Source organism: Tachyglossus aculeatus, chromosome 22 (genome assembly GCF_015852505.1).
Source record: "Tachyglossus aculeatus isolate mTacAcu1 chromosome 22, mTacAcu1.pri, whole genome shotgun sequence".
In the NCBI taxonomy this organism is placed as follows: domain Eukaryota; kingdom Metazoa; phylum Chordata; class Mammalia; order Monotremata; family Tachyglossidae; genus Tachyglossus; species Tachyglossus aculeatus.
Window position 1 is genome coordinate 52,639,224 of NC_052087.1, and position 23,944 is coordinate 52,663,167.

At 49.3% G+C, this 23,944-nt stretch overlaps 1 protein-coding gene across 1 annotated transcript in view; it reads left to right on the top strand.

Moving 5' to 3' along the window:
- PKP3 (plakophilin 3) overlaps window positions 1-13,415 on the top strand; it is a 43,244-nt gene extending 29,829 nt beyond the window's left edge. Inside the window, 4 exon segments of the mRNA XM_038764903.1 lie at window positions 2,020-2,173; window positions 5,130-5,322; window positions 5,406-5,493; window positions 13,294-13,415. Of these exon segments, the coding sequence (XP_038620831.1) occupies window positions 2,020-2,173; window positions 5,130-5,322; window positions 5,406-5,493; window positions 13,294-13,329 (471 nt within the window). The 3' untranslated portion in view covers window positions 13,330-13,415.
- The last annotated feature ends 10,529 nt before the right edge of the window (window positions 13,416-23,944 follow it).

Sequence of the window (23,944 nt, forward strand, 5' to 3'; positions counted from 1 at the left end):
CCCCAGCACTCAGAACAGTGCTTGGCACCTAGTAAACCCTTAACAAATGCCATCGTTATTATTCTGTCTGCTGTGTGACCTTGGGTAAGTCACTTCACTTCTCTGTGCCTCAGTGACCTCATCTGTAAAATGGGGATTAAGACTGTGAACCCCATGCGGGAAAACCTACTTACCTTATATCCACCCCAGTGCTTAGAACAGTGCTTGACACCTAGAAGCGCTTAAGAAATACCATCATTATTATTATGTCTGATGTGTGACCTCGGGCAAGTCACTTCCCTTCTCTGGGCCTCAGTGACCTCATCTGTAAAATGGGGATGAAGACCGTGAGCCCCAAGTGGGACAGGGACTCGGTCCAACCTAATTAACTTGTATCTACCCCAGCGCTGAGAACAGTGCACTTAACAAGTACCATAATTATCATTATGATTACTATTATTATTATTATTATTACTAACTCTTCATCTGGCTCACATTAGATTGGGAGGCCCTGGGGTGGGCATTGAGCTTGGAGAAATGAGGGGTGGGTAGGAGAGGGGTTTTGGGGGAGCATCTGCCCTCTGAGGGGCAGAACCCAGGAAGCAGCGTGGCTCAGTGGAAAGAGCCCGGATTTGAGAGTCAGAGGTCTTGGGTTCTAATCCCGGGTCCATCTCTTGTCAGCTGTGTGACTTTGGGCAAGTCACCTGACTTATCTGGGCCTCAGTTCCCTCATCTGTCAAATGGGGATGAAGACTGTGAGCCCCCCGGGGGACAACCTGATCATCTTGTATCTCTCCCAGCGCTTAGAACAGGGCTTGGCACATAGTAAGTGCTTAATAAATGCCATTATTATTATTATTATTACAGTTACCTCATCTGTAAAATGGGGATTAAGACAGTGAGCCCCATGTGGGACAACCCGATTACCTTGTATCACCCCCCATTGCTTAGAATAGTGCTTGGCACATAGTAAGCGCTTAACAAATGCCATTGTCATTATTATTATTATCATCATTATTATTATTGAGACCCATCCACCCCTCCTCACCTGACAACTAAAGAAAACAGCGATGGGATGCAAACTCCCTCTCCCCCAAAGATCTGGGAGTCAGAAACACCTGTCAATTGTCAGCTATGTGACTTCGGGCAAGTCACTTAACTTCTCTGGGCCTCAGTTACTTCATCTGTAAAATGGGGATTAAGGCTGTGAACCCTCCCTTGGGACAACCTGATCACCTTGTAACCTCCCCAGTATTTAGAACAGTGCTTTGCACATAGTAACCACTTAATAAATGCCATCATTATTATTATTATTATTATCTGGGTTCTAATCCCGGCTCCGCCGCTTCTCTGCTGTGTGACTTTGGGCAAGTCACTTGGCTTCTCTGGGCCTCAGTTACCTCATCTGTAAAATTAATTCATTCAGTCGTATTTATTGAGCATTTATTGTGTGCAGAGCACTGCACTAAACAATTGGGAGAGTACAACAAGAAACAGACACATTGCCTGCCCACAACAAGCTCACGGTGTATGGGGATTAAGATGGTGAGTCCCAATGTGGGACAAGAACTGTGTCCAACCTGATTAACTTGTATCTACCTCAGTGCTCAGAACTAATGCTTGACACGTAGTAAGTGCTTAACAAATATTATTATTATTATTATTATTAATAACATGGTTAATAATAATAACTCAAGTCTCCTGACTCCCAGAAGCAAGCTCGGTCCACTGAGCCTCACTGCCTCCCCAGCATTATAATAATAATGATAGCATTTATTAAGCACTTACTATGTGCAAAGCACTGTTCTGAGCGCTGGAGAGGTTACCAGGTGATCAGGTTGTCCCCAGGTCTTAGAACAGTGCTTTGCATGTAGTAAGCGCTTAATAAATGCCATTATTATTATTATTATTATTGTTATTATTGGAAGAGTAGAGCACCCACAGTGGGCGGGCGTGCTGAGCCAACTGGCATCGGAGCAGGAGTCCCGGAGGGCTGGGGGGCATTGGCGGGCGGAGGGGTGACCAGACTGTGTCCCGCAGTGGGCGGGCGTGCTGAGCCGGCTGGCGCTGGAGCAGGAGCGCATCTTGAACCCACTGCTGGACCGCATCCGGACGGCCGACCACCAACAGCTGCGCTCCCTGACCGGCCTGATTCGCAACCTGTCCCGGAACGCCCGCAACAAGGATGAGATGTGTGAGTTGGCCGGGGTGGGGAGGGGACGCCCGCTTCTCCCCCAAGATCGGTCAGTCAGTCAGGTGTACTTATTGAGCGCCTACTGTGTGCAGCTTACTAGACTGAGCGCTTGGGAGAGGACGATACAGCAACCAACAGACGCCTTCCCTGCCCACAATGAGCTTACAGTCTAGACGGGGAGACGGGCATAAACAGAAAGAAAGAAATGACCGATGTGGGCATAGAGAAGCAGCGTGGCTCAGTAGGAAAGAGCCCGGGCTTTGGAGTCAGAGGTCACGGGTTCAAATCCCGGCTCCGCCAATTGTCGGCTGTGTGACTTTGGGCAAGTCACTTCACTTCTCTGGGCCTCAGTTACCTCATCTGGAAAATGGGGATTAAATCTGTGAGCCCCACGAGGGACGATCTGATCACCTTGTAACCTCCCCAGCGCTTAGAACAGTGCTTTGCACATAGTAAGCGCTTAGTAAATGCCATCATTATTATTATCATCATTATAAGTGGTGTGGGGCTGGGAGCGGGGAGGAATAAAGGGAGAGAGTCAGGGGGATGCGGAAGGGAGAAGAGGAAAGGAGGGCGTAGTAAGGGAAGGCCTCTTTTGAGGAGATGGGCCTTCAATAAGGCTTTGAAGGGGGGGAGAGGGATTGTCTGTGGGATTTGAAGAGGGAAGTGTGTTCCAGGCCAGAAGCAGGACGTGAGCCGGGGGTCAGCGGCAAAATAGAGTAGCTGGAGGGACAGTGAGAAAGTTGTCATTCGGGGTCGGCAAGGTGGCTGTGTGGGCATTATCTGGGTGGGTTGGGGTGGGTGGCACTTTGTGGGAAGAACATCCCCTAATTCCCAAAAGGCTTTTCAGCATAACACGTCCTGGGAGGAGCGGTGGGTCGGTTTGCCGCCCCGGGCCTCCTCTCCTCCCTCACTCCCTCATTCAAGGCCCAGCTGAGAGCTCACCTCCTCCAGGAGGCCTTCCCAGACTGAGCCCTTTCCCTCCTCTCCCCCTCGTCCCCCTCTCCATCCCCCCATCTTACCTCCTTCCCTTCCCCACAGCACCTGTATATATGTATATATGGTTGTACATATTTATTACTCTATTTATTTATTTATTTTACTTGTACATTTCTATCCTATTTATTTTATTTTGTTGGTATGTTTGGTTCTGTTCTCTGTCTCCCCCTTTTAGACTGTGAGCCCACTGTTGGGGAGGGACTGTCTCTATGTGTTGCCAATTTGTACTTCCCAAGCGCTTAGTACAGTGCTCTGCACATAGTAAGCGCTCAATAAATACAATTGATTGATTGATTGATTCATTCATTCATTCAATCGTATTTATTGAGCACTTACTGTGTGCAGAGCACTGGACTAAGCACTTGGGAAGTACAAGTTGACAACATATACAGACGGTCCCTACTCAACAACGGGCTCACAGTCTAGAAGGGGAAGACAGACAACAAAACAAAATTTATTAACAAAATAAAATCAATAGAATAGTAAATATGTACAGGTAAATATGTCCTCCTCCTCATCATCATCATCATCAATCATATTTATTGAGCGCTTACTATGTGCAGAGCACTGTACTAAGCGCTTGGGAAGTACAAATTGGCAACACATAGAGACAGTCCCTACCCAACAGTGGGCTCACAGTCTAAAAGTGGGAGACAGAGAACAAAACCAAACATACCAACAAAATAAAATAAATAGGATAGATATGTACAAGTAAAATAAATAAATAAATAGAGTAATAAATCCTCCCTTCCTGCGGTCTCCCTGCCAGGGGTTGGGGGTCACAGGGAGCTGATGGGGCCCGGGGCTGCAGATCTCCTGGGGTCAATCAATCAATCAATCAATCGTATTTATTGAGCACTTACTGTGTGCAGAGCACTGTACTAAGCGCTTGGGAAGTACAAGTCGGCAACACATAGAGACAGTCCCTACCCAACAGCGGGCTCACAGCCTAGAAGGGGTCGCCTCCCTTGGGCCTGTGGACGGCAGGCGGAGCAGTGTGGCCTAGTGTCTAGAGCCCAGGCTTGGGAGTCAGGACGACCTGGGTTCCGCCCATTGTCTGCTGGGTGACCTTGGACAAGTCACTTCCCTTCTCTGGTCCTCGGTAACCTCGTCTGTAAAATGGGGATGGAGAATGTGAGCCCCCCGTGGGACAGGGACTGTGTCCAACTCAATTTGGTACAGTGCTTGACACGGATTAAGCGCTTAAATACTATCATCACCATCATCATCATCATCATCAATCGTATTTATTGAGCGCTTACTGTGTGCAGAGCAGTGTACTAAGCACTTGGGAAGTCCAAGTTGGCAACATATAGAGACAGTCCCTACCCAACAGTGGGCTCACAGTCTAAAAGGGGGAGACAGAGAACAAAACCAAACATACTAACAAAATAAAATAAATAGAAGAGATATGTACAAGTAAAATAAATAGAGTAACAAATATGTACAAACATATATACATGTATACAGGTGCTGTGGGGAAGGGAAGGAACCCTCCTACGGGGAGGTCTGGGAGTCCTGTAGGTGGGATGGGCACCGTGTTCAACCCGGTGATATTGGCTTTACCCCGGCGCTCAGTACAGCACCCGGCTCTTAGTAAGCGCCCTGAACGAGCACCATTAAAAACTTACGACAAAAGAAAACCCACCGCCCTCCAACCCAGGGCCCACCCCAAGTTACGGCCCCCTCCCCGACTCCCCCGGCCCCCAGCATGGTCAATCAATCAATCAATCAATCGTATTTATTGAGCGCTTACTATGTGCAGAGCACTGTACTAAGCGCTTGGGAAGTACAAATTGGCAACACATAGAGACAGTCCCTACCCAACAGTGGGCTCACAGTCTAAAAGGGGGAGACAGAGAACAGAACCAAACATACCAACAAAAAATGGTCCGAGGATGGGGGTGTCCAGCGGGGAGGGTCCCCGTCTCACGGTCCCGGTCGTCGTCTCCGCCAGCGACCAAGGTGGTGAGCCACCTGATCGAGAAGCTGCCGGGCAGCAGCGGGGAGCGGTCTCCGCCCACGGAGGTCCTGGTCAACATCATCGCCGTCCTCAACAACCTGGTGGTGGTCAGCCCCGTGGCCGCCCGCGACGTCCTCTACTTCGACGGGCTGCGGAAGCTGGTCTACATCAAGAAGAAGAGGGACAGGTGGGTGGGTGACCGGGCGAGTGGGGGTCCCGGGGGGGTCCACCTGCCTGGTTCTGAGCCCCCCGGGTCTGTTCGGTCCACAGCCCCGACAGCGAAAAGTCGTCCAGGGCGGCCTCCAGCCTGCTGTCCAACATGTGGCAATACAACAAACTCCACCGAGACTTCCGAATGGTAGGTGCCAACCGTGGGCCCGAGGGCCCGGGGGGCTACCTTTGCTGGGCCCTGGGCCTAGCGTGCGTGCCAATGTTGGGAGCAAATAGCTCCGAGCCCCAGCGCTTAGAACAGTGCTTTGCACACAGTAAGTGCTTAACAAATGCCATCATCATCATTATTATTATTAAAATGGGGATGAAGACTGTGAGCCCCCTGTGGGACAAGCTGATGACCTTGTAACCTCCCCAGCGCTTAGAACAGTGCTTTGCACACAGTAAGCGCTTAACAAATGCCATCATCATCATTATTATTATTAAAATGGGGATGAAGACTGTGAGCCCCCTGTGGGACAAGCTGATGACCTTGTAACCTCCCCAGCGCTTAGAACAGTGCTTTGCACATGGTAAGCGCTTAACAAATGCCGTCATCATCATTAGTATCATTAAAATGGGGATGAAGACTGTGAGCCCCCTGTGGGACAAGCTGATGACCTTGTAACCTCCCCAGCGCTTAGAACAGTGCTTTGCACATAGTAATCGCTTAACAAATGCCGTCATCATCATTAGTATTATTAAAATGGGGGTGAAGACTGTGAGCCCCCTGTGGGACAAGCTGATGACCTTGTAACCTCCCCAGCACTTAGAACAGTGCTTTGCACATAGTAAGTGCTTAATAATAATAATAATAATGCTGGCATTTGTTAAGCGCTTACTATGTGCAAAGCACTGTTCTAAGCGCTTGGGGGGTTACAAGGTGATCAGGTTGTCCCACGTGGGGCTCACAGTCTTAATCCCCACTTTACAGGTGAGGTAGCTGAGGCTCAGAGAATTTAAGTGACTTGCCCAAGGTCACACAGCAGACATGTGGCAGAGCCATTATTATTATTATTATTATTATTATTAAAATGGGGATGAAGACTGTGAGCCCCCTGTGGGACAACCTGATGACCTTGTAACCTCCCCAGCGCTTAGAACCGTGCTTTGCACATAGTAAGCGCTTAACAAATGCCATCATTATTATTATTATTAAAATGGGGATGAAGACTGTGAGCCCCCTGGGGGACAACCTGATGACCTTGTAACCTCCCCAGCGCTTAGAACAGTGCTTTGCACATAGTAAGCGCTTAACAAATGCCATCATCGTCATTATTATTATTAAAATGGGGATGAAGACTGTGAGCCCCCTGTGGGACAAGCTAATGACCTTGTAACCTCCCCAGCGCTTAGAACAGTGCTTTGCACGTAGTAAGCGCTTAACAAATGCCATCATTATTATTATTATTAAAATGGGGATGAAGACTGTGAGCCCCCTGTGGGACAAGCTGATGACCTTGTAACCTCCCCAGTGCTTAGAACAGTGCTTTGCACATAGTAAGTGCTTAACAAATACCATTATTATTATTAGTAGTAGTAGTATTAAAATGGGGATGAAGACTGTGAGCCCCCTGTGGGACAACCTGATTACCCTTGTAACCTCCCCAGCGCTTAGAACAGTGCTTTGCACATAGGAAGCGCTTAGCAAATGCCATCATTATTATTATTATTAAAATGGGGATGAAGACTGTGAGCCCCCTGTGGGACAAGCTGATGACCTTGTAAACTCCCCAGCGCTTAGAACAGTGCTTTGCACATAGTAAGCGCTTAACAAATGCCATCATTATTATTATTATTAAAATGGGGATGAAGACTGTGAGCCCCCTGGGGGACAACCTGGTGACCTGTATATATGTATATATGTTTGTACGTATTTATTACTCTATTTTATGTGTACATATTTATTCTATTTATTTTATTTTGTTAATATGTTTTGTTTTGTTCTCTGTCTCCCCCTTCTAGACTGTGAGCCCACTGTTGGGTAGGGACCGTCTCTATATGTTGCCAACTTGTACTTCCCAAGCGCTTAGTACAGTGCTCTGCACACAGTAAGCGCTCAATAAATACGATTGAATGAATGAATGAATGAATGAACAGGGGAGAAAGAGGAGGAAGCCAACTGTTACTCCCCCCACATCCCCCACCCTCTCTGCTGCTCCCCCCAAACTCCCACTCACTCTGAGAGACAGCGTGACTCAGTGGAAAGAGCCCGGGCTTGGGAGTCAGAGGTGGTGGGTTCTAATCCCGGCTGTGTGACTTTGGGCAAGTCATTTCACTTCTCTGGGCCTCAGTTCCCTCAACTGCAAAATGGAGATGGAGACCGTGAGCCCCACGTGGGACAGGGACTGTGTCCACCCCGATTTGCTTGGATTCACCCCAGCGCTTCGTACACGGCCTGGCACAAAATAAGCGCTTAACAAGTACCACAATTATTATAGAGAAGCAGCGTGGCTCGGTGGCAAGAGCCCGGGCTTGGGAGACAGAGGTCGTGGGTTCTAATCCCGGCTCTGCCACTCGTCAGCTGTGTGACTTTGGGCAAGTCACTTCATCATCAATCGTATTTATTGAGCACTTACTGTGTGCAGAGCACTTCACTTATCTGTGCCTCAGTTCCCTCATCTATAAAATGGGGATTAAGACTGTGAGCCCCCGTGGGACAACCTTGATTACCTTGTATCCCCCTCCAGCACTTAGAACAGTGCTTGGCACATAATAAGTGCTTAACATTCATTCATTTATTCAATCCTATTTATTGAGCACTTACTGCGTGCAGAGCATTGGACTAAGCACTTGGGAAGTACAAGTCGGCAACATATAGAGACAGTCCCTACCCAACGATGGGCTCACAGTCTAGAACTTGTACTTCCCAAGCGCTTAGTACAGTGCTCTGCACACAGTAAGCGCTCAATAAATACGATTGAATGAATGATTGAATAGAAAGGGGAGACAGACAACAAAACAAAGCATGTGGACAGGTGTCACAAATACCAACAGCATCATTATTATAATTATTTCTCTGCCGCTTCACCTAAATCTTGCCACCCAGCATCCTGTTCCTCCCCCAAGGGCCCCTGACCCCCTTGTAGTGCATCCATGAGGGGCTACAGAAACCCCCCCTATGAGGGCTGGGGATGGGAGACTTGGTCCAGCAGTGAATTAAGCGCTTAGTCCAGTGCTCTGCACACAGTAAATGCTCAATAAATATGACTGACTGAATGAGTGAATGAAAGTAAACCAGGAGCAGAGGATGTCAAGTCACAGGTCATGTGGTTGTGGAGGTCACGTGAGAAGCAGCATTACTTAATGGATAGAGCCTGGAATCAATAATTAAATAATAATGGCATTTATTAAGCACCTACTATGTGCAAGGCACTGTTCTAAGCGCTGGGGAGGTTACAAGGTGATCAAGTGGTCCCAAGGGGGCTCACAGTCTTAATCCCCATTTTATGGATGAGGTAACTGAGGCCCAGAGAAGTAAAGTGACTTGCCCAAAGTCACACAGCTGACAAGTGGCGGAGCCGGGATTTGAACCCATAACCTCTGACTCCAAAGTCCGTGCTCTTCCCATTGAGCCACGCTGCTTCCCTGAGCCACGCTGCTTCCCTTCGCTGCTGGAAGTCAGAAGGACCTGGGTTCTAATACTGACTCTGCCGCTTGTCTGCCGGGTGACCTTTCTTCACTTCTCTGGGCCTCAGTTCCCTCTTCTGGAAAATGGGGATTAAGACTGGGATCCCCATGTGGGGCAGGGACTGTGTCCAACCCGATTCGCTTGTATCTACTCCAGTGTTTAGAAGAGTGCTTGGCACACAGTAAGCGCTTGAGAAGCAGCGTGGCTCAGTGGAAAGAGCTCAGGCTTTGGAATCAGGGGTCGTGGGTTCAAATCCTAGCTCTGCCCATTGGCAGCTGTGTGACCTTGGTCAAGTCACTTCACTTCTCTGGGCCTCAGTGACCTCATCTGTAAAATGGGGATTAAGACTGTGAGCCCCACGTGGGACAACCTGATCACCTTGTATCAGTGGAGAAGCAGCGTGGAAAGAGCCCGGGCTTTAGAGTCAGAGATCAGGGGTTCAAATCCCGGCTCCACCAGTTGTCAGCTGTGTGACTTTGGGCAAGTCACAACTTCTCTGTGCCTCAGTTCCCTCATCGGTAAAATGGAGATTGACCGTGAGCCCCCCGTGGGACAACCTGATCACCTTGTATCCTCCCCAGCGCTTAGAACAGTGCTTTGCACATAGTAAGCGCTTAACAAATGCCATCATCGTCGTTATTATTATGATTGTGTCCTCCCCAGCGCTTAGAACAGTGCTTTGCACATAGTAAGTGCTTAACAAATGCTATCATTACTATTATTATTATTGGCAAGTAGCATTATAATTATTATTATTATTATTGTCAGCCTGGGGCATGGGAAGGCTCCGGTTGACTCATGAGGATCTTTTGGAAGGCGCTGCCTCGCTGGCAGCCCTGTGCGTCAGGGAGCAGAAGTCAGGGGTGAGGCTGAAGTGGCCGCCCCAGTCACTCAGTACAGCCCAGAACCAACGCCACCTCACCCTGCCGCGCCCCACGATCCACTGGGTGCGGTTTGATTGGCGAGGCCCGGGGGGGGGACAGATCTATAATCTCTGGACTCTGGGAGGGGCCTGGCACAGAGGAGCAGCCGGGGACCACACCCCTGCACCCCACAACTCGCTCATTCATTCAGTCATAATAATAATAATAATAATAATGATAGCATTTATTAAGCGCTTACTATGTGCCAAGCACGGTTCTAAGCGCTGGGGAGGTTACAAGGTGATCAGGTTGTCCCACGGGGGGCTCACGGTCTTAATCCCCATTTTCCAGACGAGGTAGGCCCAGAGAAGTGAAGTGACTTGCCCAAAGTCACAGCTGACAGTTGGCGGAGTCAGGATTTGAACCCACGACCTCTGACTCCAAAGCCCGGGCTGTTTCCACTGAGCCACGCTGCTTCTCTAATTTCTCATATTTATTGAGCTTCTCATATTTATTGAGTGCTTATTGTGTGCAGAGCACTGGACTAAGCACTTGGGAGAGGACAATACAACAATAAACAGACATAGTCAATCAACCAATCAATCGTATTTATTGAGCACTTACTGTGTGCAGAGCACTGTACTAAGCGCTTGGGAAGTACAAGTTGGCAACACGTAGAGACAGTCCCTACCCAACAGTGGGCTCCCTGCCCACTGCAAGCTCACAGTTTGGGGGTCGGGGGGAGATTTTAGACTGTGATCCCACTGTTGGGTAGGGACTGTCCCTATATGTTGCCAACTTGTACTTCCCAAGCGCTTAGTACAGTGCTCTGCACACAGTAAGTGCTCAATAAATACGATTGATTGGTTGATTGATTGTGACCCCAGCACCCCCACAGCCACTGCTGGGTGGGATCCTTGCTTTGATGCTCTATATATGTATGTACAGATTGATTACTCGATTTATTTTACTTGTACATATTTACTAATTCTATTTATTTTGTTAATGGTGTGCATTTAGCTTCAATTCTATTTTTTCTGACAATTTGTGGACACCTGTCCACATGTTTTGTTTTGTTGTCTGTCTTCCCCTTCTAGACTGTGAGCCCATTGTTGGGTAGGGACTGTCTCTATCTGTTGCCAACTTGGACTTCCCAAGCGCTTAGTACAGTGCTCTGCACACAGTGAGCGCTCAATAAATACAATTGAAGGAATGAATGAATAATGGTACCCTCTGGGGCCTGGGAGGAGGAGCCGTGGGGGATCCCCCCCATCCCCACCACCCCGAATCCTGATCTCCCCAGAACTTGGGGACCCAGATCCTGATTAAGGTTTACAGTTACTGCTGCCGCTACAGCTTCTACGGGAAGCAGCGTGGTTCAGTGGAAAGAGCCCGGGCTTGGGAGTCAGAGGTCATGGGTTCTAATCCCGGCTCCGCCACTTGTCAGCCGTGTGACTTTGGGCAAGTCACTTCACTTCTCTGGGCCTCAATTACCTCCTCTGTAAAATGGGGGTTAAGACTGTGAGCCTCACATGGGACAACCTGATCACCTTGTATCCTCCCCAATGCTTAGAACAGTGCTTTGCACATAATAAGTGCCTAACAAATACCAAAATTATTATTATTATACTGCTACAACTACTAATGTTTGTCGTGTTTGTTAATAATAATAATAATTATTAGTATTTGTAATAATATGTTATAAACAGTATATAAAATATAAAATAAAATTATTATATATTTATTATATAATGTGATATATAATAATATAGTTGTTTATTTCTTCTGGAGGTTTTGACACCTGTCTACATTCATTCAATCTTATATATTGAGCACTTACTGTGTGCAGAGCACTGTACTAAGTGTCTACATGTTTTGTTTTGTTGTCTGTCTCGTTGTTGGGTAGAGACCATCTGTATATGTTGCCGATTTGTACTTCCCAGGCGCTTAGTCCAGTGCTCCGCACACAGAAGCTCTCAATAAATACAACTGAATGAATGAATGAATAATGATGGTATTTGTTAAACGCTTACTATGTGCCAAGCACTAAGCGCTGAGGTAAATGCAAGGTAATCATATTATCCCACCTTGGGCTCACGATCTCAATCCCCATTTTACGGAAGAGGGAACTGAGGCCTAGAGAAGGGACTTGCCCAGGGTCACACAGCAGACGAGTGGTGGAGCTGGGATTAGAACCCACGACCTCTGACTCCCAAGCCCGGGCTCTTGTCACTGGGCCATGCTGCTCCTCTTACTATGTACTAAGCACTATGTCTTAAGTACTGAGAACTGGGTGAGATACAAGATAATCAGATCTTTGTCCAATGTGGGGGTCACAGATGATAAGAGAGGGACAGGTACCTAATCCCCATTTTATAGCTCTTGGGGTGACGGGGTGGGCTTTCCTCATTCATTCATTGTCGTATTTATTGAGCGCTTACTGTTCATTCATTCATTCAATCATATTTATTGAGCGCTTACTGTTTGTTCGTTCAATCGTATTTATTGAATGCTTGGTGTTCGTTCCTTCAGTTGTATTTATTGAGCGCTTACTGTGTGCAGAGTAAGTGCTTGGAAAGTACAATATAACAACAGAGACAATCCCCGCCCACAATGGGCTCACAGTCTAGAGGAGGAGCAGAGGACTGTGCTAAGCGTTTGGGAGAGGATAATAATGATGGCATCTGTTAAGCCAACTTGTACTTCCCAAGCACTTAGTACAGTGCTCTGCACACGGTAAGCGCTCAGTAAATATGATTGATTGATTAAGCACTTAGTATGTGCCAAGCACTGTTCTAAGTGCTGGAATAATAATGATGGTATTTGTTAAGCGCTTACTATGTGCAAAGCACTGATCAGGTTGTCCCACGTGGGGCTCACAACCTCAATCCCCATTTTCCAGATGAGGTAACGGAGGCCCAGAGAAGTGAAGTGGTTTGCCCAAAGTCACACAGCCGATAAGTGGCGGAGCTGGGATTAGAACCCATGACCTCTGACTCCCAAGCCCGTGCTCTTTCCACTGAGCCACGCTGCTTTTTCAATAATAGAACAATAAACAGACATATTCCCTGCCCACCATGCGCTGACAGTCTAAAGGTCCATCTCTCTCTCCTGCAGAAGGGGGAAAGAAGAAGCTTTGGAGTCAGAGGTCATGGGTTCGAATCCCGGCTCCACCACAAGTCTGCTGTGTGACCTTGGGCAAGTCACTTAACTTCTCTGAGCCTCAGTTACCTCATCTGTAAAAATGGGGATTAAGACTGTGAGCCCCACGTGGGACAACTTGATCACATTGTATCCCCCCCAGTGCTTAGAACAGTGCTTTGCACATAGTAAGCGCTTAACAAATGCCATCAAAAAAAAAAAAAAAGGAAGGGGCTGCCTGGGTTGGGGGTCCAGAGATACCAGGTGGACTGATGGACTCCCTTCCCCCCCGTTTCTGGTGTCTGTTTTGCAGAAGGGATATCGCAAGGAGGATTTCCTGGGCCTGTAGAAGCCACCCCGCCGCCGCCGCCACCGCCGGGAGAGGGGAGGGGAGAGGATGGAAAGAAGAGGGGTCCAGCACAGTGGCCTCCACTCTCCTCCAGGACCCGGATCCCACGGTCCCGGCAGCGGCTCTGTCCCCCCACCTTGACCCCCGCCCCCCTAAACCTCTGGACGCTCGATCCCCCGGCCCCTCATGCCCCGGCCCGGCCCTCTCCCCATCAGACTCTTCGCAGGCCTTTGGGCCTACGCTCCCGGGGAGCGTAGGACTTGGGTGTGGGGGCCGGGGGGCTTCTGGGGGCGGGGGGCACGGCCCAGATGCTGGGGTGGAGGGAGGGGGGGACCCCTCCGGCTTTGCTGCAGAATTGGGGGGCGGGGGGAGCGATGCTTGGGGCGGGGAGGGGGGTTTGGATGAGGGGAGGGGGTTTGTCAAGATGGGGCGGGGGGGAGAGGGCAAGGCTCGGGCCTGGGTCTGCCCTAGGTCTGAGAGGATTGGGGGGCGGTGGGGTTGGGGGTCCGGGGGACCGCGGCCCTCTCCCTGCCCATGCTGGGGAGGGCCTGGGTGCCCACCGGTCACCCCCTGCCCCACTTTGGAAAGTTCGCTAGCGCTCGCATGGAGCAGGCAGGTGGGGGCCGGGGGCGGCCTCTCCCCGGACCCCCCGGCCTCAGAACGACAGAGGGGGTGGGGGTTGATGGGGGTGGGGGCTGCCGGCTAGGAGGCCCCTTAGCCGGCCCCCACCCCAAGGGGCCGACTACCTGCTCAACTCCAAGGCAATAAAGGACAAAGAGAGATGCTCCCAGGATGCCGTGATCATTCGTTCAATCGTATTGATGGAGCATTTACCTTGTGCGGAGCACTGGACTGAGCGCTTGGGAGAGGACGATAAATAGACACATTCTCTGCCCACGACAAGCTGGCGATAATAATAATGATAATAATAATAATAATAATAATAATAATAATAATGATGGCATTTGTTAAGTGCTTACTATGTGCAGAGCACTGTTCTAAGCGCTGGGGGGTTACAATAATAATAATGACATTTATTAAGCGCTTACTATGTGCAAAGCACTGTTCTAAGCACTTGGGAGGTTACAAAGTGATCAGGTTGTCCCACGGGGGGCTCACAATCTTAATCCCCATTTTACAGATGAGGGAACTGAGGCCCAGAGAAGTGAAGTGACCTGCCCAAAGTCACACAGCTGACAATTGGCAGAGCCGGGATTTGAACCCATGACCTCTGACTCCAAAGCCCGGGCTCTTTCCACTGAGCCACGCTGCTTCCCAAGTGCTTAGTACAAGGTGATCAAGTTGTCCCACGTGGGACTCACATTCTTAATCCCCATTTTACATATGAGGTAACTGAGGCTCAGAGAAGTTAAGTGACTTGCCCAAGGTCACACAGCAGACATGTGGTGGAGTCAGGATTCGAACCCATGACCTCTGGCTCCAAAGCCCGGGCTCTTTCCACTGAGCCACGCTGCTTCTCAATAATAATGATAGCATTTATTAAGCGCTTACTATGTGCAAACCACTGTTCTAAGCGCTGGGGAGACTACAAGGTGGTCAGGTTGTCCCACGGGGGGCTCACAGTCTTCATCCCCATTTTACAGATGAGGGAACTGAGGCACAGAGAAGTTAAGTGACTTGCCCAAAGTCACACTGCTGGCAATTGGCGGAGCCGGGATTTGAACCCATGACCTCTGACTCCAAAGCCCAGGCTCTTTCCACTGAGCCACGCTGCTTCTCTACTTTGCTGCTTCTCGATGAATCCCGTTTGGGACAGGGACTGCGTCCAACCTGATTAACTTCATCATCATCATCAATCATATTTATTGAGCGCTTACTGTGTGCAGAGCACTGTACTAAGCGCTTGGGAAGTACAAGTTGGCAACATATAGAGACGGTCCCTACCCAACAGTGGGCTCACAGTCTAAAAGAGATGGGAAAGGAGGAGGAAAGGAGATGGGAAAGGAGGAGGGAAGGAGATGGGGAAGGAGGAGGGAAAGGAGGAAGGAAGGAGAAAGGAAAGGAGGAGGGAAGGAGATGGGGAAGGAGGGAAGGAGATGGGGAAGCTGGGAAAAAGTGGGCCGTCGGAAGGCCTTGGGTTCTAATCCCGGCTCCGCCACTTGTTTGCTGCGTGGTCTTGGACAATTCACTTCATTTCTCCAGGCCTCAGTTCCCTCATCTGTCAAATGGGGATGGAGACTCTGAGCCCCACTTGGGACAGGGATTGGGTCCAACCCAGTTTGCTGGTATCTACCCCAGCGCTTAGTGCAGTGCTTGGTACATAGTAAGCGCTTAACAAATACCAAAATTATTATTATCTACTCTAGCACTTAGTGCTTGGCACTTAGTAAATGCTTAACAAGTAAATAGTATAATAATAGTTTTGGTATTTGTTAAGTACTTACTATATGTTAAGCACTGTTCTAAGCAGCGTGAGAAGCGGCGCGGGTCAGTGGCAAGAGCCCAGGCTTGGGAGTCAGAGGTCATGGGTTCTAATCCTGACTCCGCCACTTAGCTGTGTGACTTTGGGCAAGTCATTTAACTTCTCTGTGCCTCAGTTACCTCATCTGTAAAATGGGGATTAATAATAATGGCATTTATTAAGCGCTTACTCTGTGCAAAGCACTATTCTAAGTGCTGGGGAGGTTACAAGATGATCAGGTTGTCCCACGGAAGGCTCACAGTCTTAGTCCCCATTTTACAGATGAGGGAACTGAGGCAAAGAGAAGTGAAGTGACTTGCCCAAAGTCACACAGCTGATAATTGGCAGAGCTGGGATTTGAACCCGTGACCCCTGACTCCAAAACCCGGGCCCTTTCCACTGAGCCACGCTGCTTCTCTTAAAACTGTGAGCCCCCCGTGGGACAACCTGATCGCCTTGTAACCTCCCCAGCGCTTAGAACAGTGCTCTGCACATAGTAAGTGCTTAACAAATACCATTATTATTATTATTATTACAGTCGATTAAAAGCAGCATGGCCTAACTGGTAGGGCCCGGGCCTGACAGTCAGAAGACCTGGGTTCTAATCCCGGCTCCACCATTTGTCCGCTGGAGTGGATACTAATAATAACTGTGGTATTTGTGTGACCTTGGGCAAGTCACTTCCTTCTCTGGGCCTCCGTTTCCTCCTGTGTCAAATGGGGATTAAGATTGCGAGCCCTCTGAGGTAAAGGGGCTGTATCCAACCCAATTTTCTTGTATCTACTCCAGCGCTTGGTACATAGTAGGCACTTAACAAATACCGCAATTATTATTAGTAGTAGTAAAATGCACAGTCCCTGCCCCTGAGGGAGGAGCTGTAAGTTCCCTGTGGAGTGAAGTGTTGGGGCTGGCAGTGCCCAGGGGTTGAGTTGGTCTGGTGGGATGCAGTTGGGACTGGGGGGGATTGGATCTGGGAGTCCTGCGGGTAAGATAATAATGGCATAATAATAATAATCCCCCAGATAATAATAATAATGGCATTTGTTAAGTGCTTACTATGTGCCAAGCACTGTTCTAAGTGCTGGGGAGGATATAAGGTGATCAGGTTGCACGTGGGGCTCACAGTCTTAATCCCCATTTTCCAGATAAGGGAACTGAGGCCCAGAGAAGTAAAGTGACTCGCCCAAAGTCACACAGCTGACAATTGGCGGAGCCGGGATTCGAGCCCATGACCTCTGACTCCCAAGCCCGGGCTCTTTCCACTGAGCCACACTGCTTCTCACACTCTGTTCTTCCTTGACTTCTAGCTCCATTCAGTTAATTGTATTTATTGAGCGCTTACTGCGTGCAGGGCACTGTACTAAGCGCTTGGGAGAGTCCGATATAACAACAGGCAGACACGTTCCTGCCCACAACGAGCTCACAGCCTAGAGCTCACCGCTGCTACTGCTGCTGCTACTAGTAATAATAATAATTATGGTGTTTGTAAAGCACTTACTATGTGCCAGGCACTGTGCTAAGCGCCGGGGTGGATATGAGCAAATTGGGTCGAGCCCAGTCGCTGTCTCGTGTGGGGCTCCCAGTCTCGATCTAGTTTGGCTCAATGGAAAGAGTCCGGGTTTGGTAGTCAGAGGTCATGGGTTCAAATCCTGGCTCCGCCGATTGTCAGCTGTGTGACTCTGGGCAAGTCACTTCACTTCTCTGGACCTCAGTTACCTCATCTGGAAAATGGGGATGAAGACTGTGAGCCCCCCGTGGGACAACCTGATCACCTTGTATCCTCCCCAGCGCTTAGAACAGTGCTTTGCATGTAGTAAGCGCTTAACAAATGCCATCATTATTATTATTATTTTCCAGATCAGGGAACTGAGGCCCCGGGAAGTGAAGTGACTTGGTCAGGGTCACACAGCTGACAAGTGGCAGAGCTGGGATTTGAACCCAGGACCTTGTGACTCCCAGGCTATACGCTACGCCATGCTGCTGTTACTACTCCTACTGCTGTTATTCCGGCTGCTGCTCTATTTCTGCTACTCCTACTGTGAGTACTGCTTCTGCTGCTACTGCTACTAATAACTGTGGTATTTGTTAAATGCTTATTCCATGCCAGGCACTGTAGTAAGCACTGGGGTGGATACAAGCAAATCGGGTTGGGCACAGCCCCTGTCCCACGTGGGACTCATGGTCTCCATCCCCATTTTACAGATGAGGGAACTGAGGCTCAGAGAAGTCAAATGACTTGCCCAAGGTCACACAGCAGACAAGTGGCGGCACCGGGATTAGAACCCATGACCTTATTACTCCCAGTCCCGGGCTCTAGCCGCTACTATTGCTGCTTTTACTACTACTATTATTATTATTATTATAATGGCATTTATTAAGCGCTTACTATGTGCAAAGCACTGTTCTAAGCACTGGGGAGGTTACAAGGTGATCAGGTTGTCCCACGGGGGGCTCACAGTCTTCATCCCCATTTTACAGATGTGGAAACTGAGGCCCAGAGAAGTGAAGTGACTTGCCCAAAGTCACACAGCTGACAATTGGCAGAGCCGGGATTTGAACCCATGACCTCTGACTCCAAAGCCCGGGCTCTTTTCCATTGAGCCACAGTGTTTCACAGTGCTACTACTTACTGCTCTTGCCACTACTAGTAACTGGGGTATCTGTTAAGCGCTTACTATGTGCCAGGCACTGTACTAAGCACTGGGGTGGATACAAGCAAATCAGGATGGATACAGTCTCTGTCCCACGTGGGGCTCATGGTCTCAATCCCCATTTTACAGCTGAGAGAACTGAGGCCTAGAGAAGTGAAGTGACTTGCTCAAGATCGCACAGCAGACAAGACGGGGAGCCAGGATTAGAACCCACGACCTTCCAACTCCCAGGCCCGGGCTCTATCCACTACGCCATGCATCACCCAGTGCTTAGAACTGTGCTTTGCACATAGTAAGCGCTTAATAAATGCCATCATCGTCATTATTATTATTATTATTATCACACAGCAGACAAGTGGTGGACCCTGGTTTAGAACCCAGGTCCTTCTGATTCTCAGGCCCAGGCTCTTTAATAATAATAATAATAATAATAATAATAATAATAATGATGATGATGATGATGTTGCTACTAATAATAATGATGGCATTTATTAATTGCTTACTATGTGCAAAGCACTGTACTAAGCACTGGGGAGGTTACAAGGTGATCAGGTTGTCCCATGGGGGGGGCCTCACAGTCTTAATTAATCCCCATTTGACAGATGCGGTAACTGAGGCCCAGAGAAGTGAAGTGATTTGCCCAAAGTCACACAGCTGACAATGGGTGGAGCCAGGATTTGAACCCATGACCTCTGACTCCAAAGCCCGAGCTCTTTCCACTGCACCACTCTGCTGCTACTACTGCTACTACTTCTGCCCCTATAACTACTAATATTGGTTATAGCGCTTACTATGCGCCAAACGCTAAGCTCTACGGGCCAAGTAATAAGAGCTGGGTGAGACACAAGATAATTAAGATAAATTAGAACAGTGCTTTGCGCATAGTAAGCGCTTAACAAACGCCATCATTATTATTAAGTCCCTGTCCAACGTGGGGCTCACAGAAGTGGACAAGTACTGAATCCCCATTTTATAGTGGAAGAAACTGAGGCAAAGAGAAGTAAAGTTGCTTGCCCACGGTCACACAGCGGGCAAGTGGCAGAGCCGGGATTAGAACCCAAGTCCTCCAACTCCCAAGTCCAGGCTCTTTCCATTGGGCCACACTGCATCCTTGAGGAGCAGCGCGGTTCAGTGGTTAGAGCCCGGCTCTGGGAATCAGGAGGACCTGGGTTCTACTCCCGGCTCCGCCACACGCCTGCTGTGTGACCTGGCGTAAGTCGCTTCGCTTCTCTGTGCCTCAGTTACCTCATCTGTCAACGGGATTAAGACCCCGAGCCCCATATAATAATGATGGCATTTATTAAGCGCTTACTATGTGCAAAGCACTGTTCTAAGCGCTGGGGAGGTTACCAGGTGATCAGTTTGTCCCACATGGGGCTCACAGTCTTCAGCCCCATATGGGACGGGGTCCGTGTCCGTCCTGATTAACTTGTTTCCAGTGCTTAGTACAGAGCCTGGCACATAGTAAGTGCTTAACAAATCCCACAACTGTTGGAAGTAGTAAGGATAGAGGTGATGGACATGATCCCTGCTTTCATGCAGCTTACAGTCTACCATGTAGAGAGGGCTTGGGAGAATCTTTTAGAGTTTGTTTTTTAATGGCATTTGTCAATCAATCAATCAATCGTATTTATTGAGCGCTTACTGTGTGCAGAGCACTGTACTAAGCGCTTGGGAAGTACAAGCTGGCAACATATAGAGACAGTCCCTACCCAACAGTGGGCTCACAGTCTAGAAGGGGGAGACAGACAACAAAACAGTGCCTGGCATGGAGTAAGTGCGTAAATATCAAAGAAAATGAGCATCATTATTATTTCTATTAATAAAGCGGGGGGAGTGGGCGGCCTCCAATCCCGGAAGTAGCATGGCTTAGTAGAAAGAGCACGGGCTTTGGAGTCAGATAATAATAATAATAATAATAATAATGGCATTTATTAAGCGCTTACTATGTGCAAAGCACTGTTCTAAGCGCTAGGGAGGTTACAAGGTGATCAGGTTGTCCCTCGGGGGGGCTCACAGATGCTTACTATGTGCCTGACACTGCACTAAATGCTGGAGTAAACACAAGCTAATCAGGTTGGCCGCAGTCCTTGTCCCACATGGGGCTCACAGTCTTAATCAGTCGGCGGAGGTAACCGAGGCACAGAGAAGTTAAGCAATTTCCCTAAGGTCACGCAGCAGACAAATGGTGGATCTGGGATTAGAACCCAGGTCCTTCTGATTCCCAGGCTAAACCCACTAGGCCACCAGTTGAGTTGGTAGGTGGAAGGAGGGAGGGAGGGAGGGGACGGGGGGCACATTAGGCTTTTAGACTGTGAGCCCACTTTTAGACTGTAAGCCCACTGTTGGGTAGGGACCGTCTCTATATGTTGCCAACTTGTACTTCCCAAGAGCTTAGTACAGTGCTCTGCACACAGTAAGCACTCAATAAATACGATTGATTGATTAGGCGGGCGAGGGTGGGCACAGCTGGGTATGACCAAACTCGCAGGGTGGTTCGGACAGACGACGCTCTGTCCGGCCCTGCCCCACTCAGAAGACCCCTCCTCTCCTCGAGGGAAGCACCAGCAATCAATCAATCAATCAATCGTATTTATTGAGCGCTTACTGTGTGCAGAGCACTGTACTAAGTGCTTGGGAAGTACAAGTTGGCAACATATAGAGACGGTCCCTACCCAACAGTGGGCTCACAGTCTAGAAGGGGGAGACAGAGAACAAAACCAAACATATTAACAAAATAAAATAAATAGAATAGATATGTCCAAGTAAAATAAATAGAGTAATAAATATGTACAAACATATATACATATATACAGGTGCTGTGGGGAAGGGAAGGAGGTAAGATGGGGGGGATGGAGAGGGGGACGAAGCGGAGAGGAAGGAAGGGGCTCAGTGTGGGAAGGCCTCCTGGAGGAGGTGAGCTCTCAGTAGGGCCTTGAAGGGAGGAAGAGAGCGTGCTTGGCGGATGGGCAGAGGGAGGGCATTCCGGGCCAGGGGGAGGACGTGGGCCGGGGGTCGACGTCGGGACAGGCGAGAACGAGGCCAAACGGTGAGGAGATTAGCGGTGGCAGAGGAGCGGAGGGTGCGGGCTGGGCTGGAGAAGGAGAGAAGGGAGGTGAGGTAGGAGGGGGCCAGGGGATGGATGGACAGCCTTGAAGCCCAGGGTGAGGAGTTCCTGTCTGATGCGTAGGTTGATTGGTAGCCACTGGAGATTTTTGAGGAGGGGAGTAACATGCCCAGAGCGTTTCTGGACAAAGACAATCCGGGCAGCGGTGTGAAGTATGGATTGAAGTGGGGACGGACAAGAGGATGGGAGATTGGAGAGGAGGCTGATACAATACTCCAGATGGGATAGGATGAGAGCTCGAACGAGCGGGGTAGCGGTTTGGATGGAGCCCTGGACGCTGACCTGGAAGCACAGCAGGCGGGCGGGGGTGGGCACAGCTGGGTATGACCACCCTCCCGGGGTGGTCCGGACAGACGACGCTCCGTCCGGCCCTGCCCCGCTCAGAAGACCCCCGTCCTCGAGGGAACTACCAGCCCAGCTACACCTGGTGATGCCTCCGGCTTGGCTCCATCCTCCTCTTCCTCCCCCGTGAGGTGACTCAACCCCGTGCCCCATGGGCACCCGGTGAAATCACCGAGGACTTGATGAGCACAAGGCCCGGGGGTGGACGCCACCCATCAGCTCGACTCGGGGATCCGCCCGTCCGGCAGGGCAGGCTTTGGCGTGGCGCCCGTAGGCCGGGCCTGGTCCTGGGAGGGAAGGGCCTTGGCTTCGGACTCTGGACTGTGACCTCTGCCCTCTCCGAGGTCCAGGGAGGGTGGGGAGCCTTCCCCGGGGGTGGGGGCTGCTCTCCAGCGTTGGGGGGGGGGGGGGTGTGCCCAGCTGAAAAGCAGAGATCAATCAATCACTCAATCAATTGTATTGAGCGCTTACTATGTGCAGAGCACTGTACTAAGCACTTGGAAAGTACAGGTTGGCAACATCTAGAGACGGTCCCTACCCAACAGTGAGCTCACAGTCTAGAAGGGGGAGACAGACAACAAAACCAAACATATTAACAAAATAAATAGAACAGATAGATCAAGGGCAGTGCCCCACCCCCAACCCCGGGCATGGGCGTGCCCACAGAGGGCAGAGGCTTGGGAAAGGCGGGCAGCTGGAACTGGTCTGCCTGCAAGGTAAACCTAACTCAACTCCCGCCTAAAAGCCGGTGGCAGGTGGCAGATAAGACGCCCCGGGAGATAATAATAATAATAATAATAATAATAATAATAATAATAATAATAATAATGGCATTTATTAAGTGCTTACTATGTGCAAAACACCGTTCTGAGCGCTGGGGAGGTTACAAGGTGATCAGGTTGTCCCACGGGGCGCTCACAGTCTTCATCCCCATTTTACAGATGAGGTAACTGAGGCCCAGAAAAATGAAGTGACTTGCCCAAAGTCACACAGCTGACAATTGGCGGAGCTGGGATTCAAACCCATGACCTCTGACTCCAAAGCCCGGGCTCTTTCTACTGAGCCACGCAACTTCTGGGATTGGAGGATGCCGCCTCCCCCGCTTAATTAATAGAAATAATAATGATGCTCATTTTCTTTGATATTTAAGCACTTACCCCATGCCAGGCACTGTACTAAGAGCTGGGGTAGAGACGATTTAATCGGGTTGGACACAGTCCCTGTCCCACGTAGGGCTCGCAGTCTTCATCCCCATTTTACAGACCAGGGAACTGAGGGGCAGAGCAGTTAAGTGACTTGCCCAAGGTTTGTTTGTTTTATGGTATTTGTTAAGCGCTTATTGTGTGCCAGGCACTGGACTAAAACCTGGGGTGGTTACAAGCAAAATCGGGTTGGACACAGTCCCCGTCCCATATGGGGCTCACAGTTCTTCATCCCCATTTGTCAGATGAGGGAACTGAGGCCCAGAGAAGTTAAGTTCATTCATTCATTCATTTAATCATATTTATTGAGCGCTTACTGTGTGCAGAGCACTGGACTAATCGCTTGGAAAGTATAATTCGGGAACAGAGAGAGACGGTCCCTACCCAAAAACGGGCTCGCAGTCTAGAAGGGGGAGAGTGACTTGTCTACGATCACCCAGCAGACAAGGGGCAGAAGGGGGATTAGAACCCAGGTCCTTCTGACTCTCAGGCCTGGGCTCTACCCACTAGGCCATGCTGCTTCCCAAGCCTGGAGATCAATCAATCAATCAATCAATCGTATTTATTGAGCACTTACTGTGTGCAGAGCACTGTACCTAGCGCTTGGGAAGTACAAGTTGGCAACATATAGAGACAGTCCCTACCCAACAGTGGGCTCACAGTCTAAAAGGGGGAGACAGAGAACAAAACCAAACATACTAACAAAATAAAATAAATAGAATAGATATGTACAGGCAAAATAAATAAATGAATAAACAATAAATAAATAAATAAATAAATAAATAATAAATAAATAAATGCCCAGAGATGCCCACCCACTTGTCCAAGAACACACAGCAGAGGTTTGCTTCACCCTCTGCTGGCCGGTAAT